The sequence below is a fragment of the Elgaria multicarinata genome, chromosome 9, assembly GCF_023053635.1.
Source record: "Elgaria multicarinata webbii isolate HBS135686 ecotype San Diego chromosome 9, rElgMul1.1.pri, whole genome shotgun sequence".
Lineage (NCBI taxonomy): Eukaryota > Metazoa > Chordata > Lepidosauria > Squamata > Anguidae > Elgaria > Elgaria multicarinata.
Genome location: NC_086179.1, coordinates 91,444,235 through 91,451,282, shown reverse-complemented (window position 1 = coordinate 91,451,282; position 7,048 = coordinate 91,444,235). Strand labels below are relative to the sequence as shown.

Genomic DNA, 7,048 nt, shown 5'->3' with positions numbered 1-7,048 from the left:
AGATATTAACATAGATGAAGGGCCAGATTATTCTCCAAAGGCCTGCTGGAACAAAAAAGTTTTTGCCTGTTTCCGTAAGCCCATCAAGGAGGGAGCCAGCCTAGCTTCCCCGGGAAGAGAGTTCCAGAGTACTGGAGCAGCCACCGAGAAGGCCCTCTCCCATGTTCCCACCAAGCGGGCCTGTGAAGATGGTGGGACTGAAAGAAGGGCTTCTCCAGAAGATCTCAAAGCACGGGCAAGCTCATAAGGGAGAATACGGTCTTTCAAATAACCTGGACCTGAGCCATAGCTTGCGACTCAATGCACAATTGCTCACGAGTAAGAACCACTGAATTCAGTGCAGTTTATTTCTGAGTAAACATACACAGAATTAGGTACTGAAAACTGATCTTGGCCTCTTACGTACTATTTATCTAATACTGAATTGAGTTAATATAAGACCAAAAGATGATAGCCAGAGGTCAGCATGCAAAGATCGATGCTGTTGCAGAGCTGCTGGGCCCAGAAACGGGGCGGGGGAGGAGGAGGAGGGAGCCCTTGGTAGTCAAGGCACCTCCGCTCCCATTTTCGGGACCTGGCATTTCTCTCAATGCGTCTGGCTCCGACGTAGCGTTGATACGTTACGGACGGGGCCAGAGGCACGGCGGATGGTGTCCTTCGGGGACGTGGAACCTTTCCCTCACGACTCATGTTTCCCGGGGGAAGCTTTTTGACGCTGGACGCAGGGCGGGCGCTTTTACTGGTGGCGCAGCCCGACGGGCTCTGTTGCCACAGTAACCGGCGGGCCTAGTCCCATGCTCTCGTGCTGGAGCCCCGCCATGGCTCTCCGGGCGCCGTGGGCCGCTGCGCGGCGGTGGCTGAGCCGGGGCGGAATCCCCAAACATCCCAACGCGAGTGTGTCGGAGCTACTGCAAAGCGCCACGGTAGAGGAGGACGAGGGCACGGAGGACGAGGAGGCCGCGCGCAAGGTGCGGCGAGCTCCGGCGGAGGTCTCGGTGCTGCTCTTCCCTGGCCAAGGCAGCCAGTTCGTGGGCATGGGCCGAGGGCTGCTGCGCTACCCGAACGTGCCAGAGCTCTTCCGTGTGGCTGAGGACGTGCTGGGTTATGACCTGTTGAGCCTCTGCCTGGAAGGGCCCGGGGAACAGCTGGACCGCACCGTGCACAGCCAGCCCGCCGTCTTCGTCAGCTCCTTGGCCGCCGTGGAGAAGCTGCACCATCAGCAGCCCATGGTGAGGCGTCAGGAAGAGGCCCGAAGCGCTTGCCTAGGAGGGCTGCATAGGGTGACCCTATGAAAAGGAGGACAGGGCTCCTGTACCTTTAACAGTGGCATAGAAAAGGGAATTTCAGCAGGTGTCATTTGTATATATGGGGAATCTGGGGGAATTTCCTCTTCATCACAACAGTTAAAGCTGCAGGAGCCCTGCCGTCTTTTAAATCTGGTCACTCTAGTATAGCTCCTGCACCTTTAATTGTTGCGATGAAGACAAAATTTCACCAGGTTCCCCATATATACAAATGACACCTGCTGGAATTTCCTTTTCTATGCAACTGTTAAAGATACAGGAGCCCTGTCCTCCTTTTCATAGGGTCACCCTAAAGTTGCTTTAATCGCTGTGCCTCTCACAGCTTTTCTTTTCTTTTTAATGGGGAAAGAAGGAGCTTCTTAGGGTGACAATATAAAAAGGACAGGGCTCCTGTATCTTTAACAGTTGCATAGAAAAGGGAATTTCAGCAGGTGTTATTTGTATATATGGAGAACCTGGTGAAATTTCCTCTTCATCACACCAGTTAAAGCTGCAGGAGCTATACTAGAGTGACCAGATTTAAAAGAGGGCAGGGCTCCTGCAGCTTTAACTGTTGTGATGAGGGAATTTCACCAGGTTCTCCATATATACAAATGATACCTGCTGAAATTTCCTTTTCAATACAACTGTTAAAAATACAAGAGCCCTGTCCTCCTTTTCATACAGTCACCCTAATCGTATTGGTTCTACAAATCCATTCCATAGTAAATAGTGCCAGAGTTTGTGAAGTTCCGCATGTACAGTTGCATACAGCCTGCCGCCACATGTATGGGATATTACTCCAATAGTGGCATTGGAGGAGTTCTAGAAGAGGACATCAGATAATTTGTGGGGAAAGTGGCTTCAAAGCACCCCATTCCCAGACCATGAGGTTGCCAAGATTGTTCCTTTTCTCCTGTGAGAAATAAACTTGGTGCCCTCTAGATATTTTGGACTACAATCCCCATGAGCCCCAGCCAGAATAACCAATGGTCAGGGATTCTGGGTGTTTTAGTCCAACGCATCTGGGAGGTGCCAGGTTGCCTAATCCACATGAAGCCCTGCCAGAAAAAGTTGACAGCCTGAAACCAATCTACCAATATTTATCTTTATTTTAGTAAATGTACACGCCACATTTCCATGCAAAGATGCATAAAGTGGCTAACAGTCAAATATAAAACAATAAAAATTATGAAGATTGATAGTAGCAATTAAAATAACAGGGAAAATCAACCTGGCAAACTAACAAATGCTTGCTGGAATAATTGTGTCTTCAGTGGCAGACAATCATTAAAGAGATTGCCCAATAGATCTCTTGGGGCAGAGAATTCCACAGACTGGATGCGACCATATTAAGTTGGAGAGTTCTCCCAGTGCATATATGTGAGATGCCAGGGCTGAAGTTTGCCCAGAAGCCATACCTTTGGTCTGAAAGAAACCTCTCCCCCGTCCCAGCCCCAAATCCAGGGTGGAGAGAATTAAGAGGTGAAGGAAGATTCTGTTGAGTCACATTAAAGTATACCTAAACTCTGTTTTTGGAAAGGAATAGTAATATAGGTGTAGCAAGGTTTTGACTTCTTTTTTTATGGTCAGGGCTCTATACATTTGATAAATAGGTTGAAGTCAACGGGTGAAGCTTTTACCAGGCACAGTAATGACAACCAATATAGCCAACTAATTTCTGCATATTTATGCAGTTATTACCAGAAATAATGAGGCTAAGGCTTGGTGGAAACGCAATAGATCACCTTCTGTAGGTGTTTTTAGAAATTTCAGCATTTAGCTTTCTGAATATGTTACTTAGGTTCTAAAACTTGTTTATCTAATTTCTACAGGTAGTTGAGAACTGTGTTGCAGCTGCTGGATTCAGCATTGGAGAATATGCAGCCCTTGTTTTTGCAGGAGCCATAGATTATGCAGAAGGTATTAATAAAACATCCATGCATTGCTATATTAAACATTTGCCCTTCATGTAATATCCTGGTAGTGTTAACATGCATCGTGGTTTATGCTCTGGCACATTGGTCTGTTCACACCACTCTGTGTGCTCATTTGCTGGTTTAGAATATCTCAGAATGCAGCTGATTATTGTCTAGGTAATAAAACGGTAAATCTAAAGGTAGCTCATTTTCACTTTCTTTTGCAGTATTTTAAGAATTAATTCAGGGTGAGTTCATTTGATGAGGAAGGTGTCCTTAAACATTTCTTTGAACAGAGAATTATAGTTCATATTACAAATAAGGGCAGCAATCTTGCATCGAATTTAGTTCACCAGAAATCTGTTTTTAAGTACGTATTATTGATACAAGAGAGAGTATAGCTGTATTCAGGTGTAATAAATCAGAATAGGCCAATCAGGTGGCTAACCCCTCATGCATTTCTGTCACCCTATAGGGCAGTGTTCTGAAGGGGAGGGCCTCCTGTATCCATAGAGGTTCTCTGCATGATTGAAATACCAAAATACCTCGTTCAGCACTGATCCTTCAGGCAGACAGTAACTCAAATCAGACATCATGCCAAATCATGATTTATGTTAACTCCAGTAAGTCAAACCATGGTTTGAACTTCCAAACATACAAAATATAAATGTTTAAAGCTGCTTAACTGTTTTCTGTCTTCTGAACACTCAGCTTCATAACTTCATTCCTATTTCTTTGGTCCAGCTGCATCTGGAAATGGAGCAACGGCCATGATTGTGATTTGTCAAGTCAGGCACCATGCTAAGCCATGGCTTGCAAACCTACATTGGGTTTGATGGCCCATTGAAAACCATAGCTTGTCAAATCAGACATCATGCCAAACAATAGTTAAACTTCCTTAAACCATGAACTGAATCTTTCTTGGTGACAACTTAACTGGAATGAAAGTGTGAAAAAAAACATGCTTATACCTTTAGGTGCCTATAGCAAGAAGCCAAATTGCCAAACCTTCATCTTGCTTAATTCCCTTGGATTAATTTTTCCCAATATGGCATCCTCCAGATGTGTTCAATTCCAACATATCTGGAGGGCAACAGGTTGGGAGAAGCTTCTCTGAATACTTTAGGCTGTAGTCATCTTGTTCAAAGGAATTCTGGAATTCTTTAGATGCTTATATTAGTTTCAAGCAATGCACAGCTGCAGGGAAACGTTGGGTGTGTTCCAGGGTATGCCTTCACTTTATATCAGCCAATGGTGAGGCTCAGTAGGTCTGGCCAGTGATCTACACAAGCTAGCATGTGTACCAGAATCTTTTGCGTCTCATGAAAGTTCTGTGGTAGCTAGTTTGCGGTAGAAGAGTTCCCTGTAGGTGGAAAGTTTGAAAGCCCGTAGTCTACATAATGCTGTATGATACAAAAGCTTGATATGATAATAATATAGAAACATGCATAAGATTTGTGAAGTTACAACTCTTTTTCTCTATAACACCAATATACATCAAGCTAGGTTTTCCCCCTCTATTTTCCTTAGCCTTATATGCAGTAAAGGTGCGTGCTGAAGCCATGCAAGAGGCATCAGAAGCGGTCCCAAGTGGAATGATAACTGTTATTGGCCGGCGTAATTCAAATTATGCCACTGCCTGCTTGGAAGCCCGTGAATACTGCAAGTCAGTGGGCATTGAAAATCCGGTATGTGAAGTTTCAAACTACTTGTTCCCAGATGGCCGAGTCATTGCAGGACATTTGCAGGTACTATATTCAAAATAATGATTCTAATTCATTTAGAAATTGAATGATTTTCATTAGCATTGCTGTCAAAGGCCAGTTCTAAGAGGCTAAATTTTGCACGGTGGTGATTTGTTTTTGCAGTCGACCTTATTCTGAAATTTGGTGGGAAAGTTTCTCGAGTGTTTAATTTATTGCATTTTCATACTACTCTTTTGGCTGCAATGTACCCCCAGAGCTACTAACAGTCATTTTTTAAATCATTTCAAAATTAAAACACATCAACAGTAGTAAAAGTAATAACGACAATAGTTGAACATTAAGTGATCGCAACATTTTAAAAAAGTGAATCTCATATTTGGAATGAAATGGAACACATAGGTCCTCACCTGACTTCTAAAGATAGGATGGGTCTTACAGGGCAGAATAGTCTGCAATGAGAAAGGCCCCCTCCTAATTTTAGGTGGAGAAGCATTGTACCAGATGACCTCCCAATGAAAGGGGGCTCATCTGGTAGGTGCTGTGTTCTGGTTGCTCCTGGGTCCAGGCTGTTTCTAGCCTTAAAAGTGAGGAGCCAACTCCTTGAATTGAGAACAGGTGCTGTTTGGTAACCAGTGGCACTCCTTAATTACATGCTATCAGCAGCTAACTGTGGCCAACAGCTGTGAAACCGCAAACTATATTCAAGAACAGCCAGACAAAGCTGTTTTTTTCTTACATTCTGAGGTAATCTGTTGAGGTACACATAGAAACACCTCTCTGTTACAGACTTCACTTAGCGATTGTTTTAAGTGTCCAATACTGTTTGTTTGTATGCTTTTTTTAATTTTCTGCCTCTTGGTGCAGACTTCCTCTCACACTGGAAGTATGCAGATGTATGGTCAGAGTAAATTAAAAGGTGAATTACAGTAATAACAATTCTAGATTGAGTGAAATAACTATTTTTGTGTGTTTCTTCCCCCCTCCCTTCAGGCTTTAGAGTTTTTAAAGAAAAATTCCAAAAAATACTCATTTGCACATGTAAAAAAGCTGCCCGTCAGTGGTGCTTTTCATACTGAACTTATGGAGTTGGCAGTGGAACCTGTATCTGAAGCCCTCAAATCAGTTAACATTCAAGAGCCCCTCATCCCTGTTTACTCAAACGTGGACAGCCAGAAATACAAACAACCAAAACAGATCCAGCGTTCATTAGTGAAGCAGTTGGTTTCTCCAGTAAAATGGGAACAGACAATGCACGCCATCTATGAAAGGAAAAAAGGAGTAGCGTTTCCTTACACATATGAAGTGGGGCCTGGGAAACAACTAGGAGCAATTCTGAAAAGCTGCAATTTGAAGGCCTGGACATTTTATAAAAATATTGAAGTTTCAGAAGATGATTCACAAGAAGAAACATAGAGATGTTTGCAAGAAAAGTTTTCATAGTGGATTCTGCCATCGTTTATCACTTAATTTTAAGTGCATTCATTATTAATTACAAATAATGTCGTGATAGCACTAGAGGAATGCACAATATAGGACCTTTTGTTATCCACTGAACAGAGCCATACATAATTGCACTGTTGGTATTGGCTTGCAACACAGCTACTGCGCGTGGAAGAATTGGTTGTCACCTCATGAACAAAAGTGCCATCTCCAATGTCATTTCTTCAGACCGACAGATTTGCCCATGAGCCTCCTTAAATCAGTGATTCCAGCTACATATCTAATAGGGCTGCATTAACCAAAGCATTGTGATGACTTGTAGTCACTATCTTGTTTTGACTCTTTGGTGATATTAAAAAAAAAAGTTGCTTTAAAATGTTTTCTCTGCTTTACATACCATTTGGGGGGTGGGGAATTTGATTTTGACAAAAATAGTATGTCCCCAGTGGAGAACATTATAGCTTTTTGTAGTGTAACTCTTCATTGGTGCAAAACTAAGGTTATACCATATTCAAGGTTGAGAATGGTCCAGATTACACAACATTTTGCATATCTGCATATGTGAACAGAGTGCTAGACTAAATGGACCCTTGGTCTGATCCAGCATGGAACTTACGTTCTTATGTTCTTATTCCTCCCCTGCTCAAGGGTTGTCATGTTGTGTGAACCCAATGAGCATGGGTAATGTGAGGACTGTTTC

At 43.2% G+C, this 7,048-nt stretch overlaps 1 protein-coding gene across 1 annotated transcript; it reads left to right on the top strand.

The window, feature by feature from the left end:
• Positions 1-774: 774 nt before the first annotated feature.
• Positions 775-6,724, top strand: MCAT (malonyl-CoA-acyl carrier protein transacylase). Its single transcript, XM_063134322.1, has 4 exons — positions 775-1,229; positions 3,119-3,206; positions 4,733-4,950; positions 5,899-6,724. Exons 1-4 carry the CDS (start codon positions 795-797, stop codon positions 6,319-6,321), a joined length of 1,164 nt encoding a protein of 387 aa, XP_062990392.1. The 5' UTR covers positions 775-794; the 3' UTR covers positions 6,322-6,724.
• The last annotated feature ends 324 nt before the right edge of the window (positions 6,725-7,048 follow it).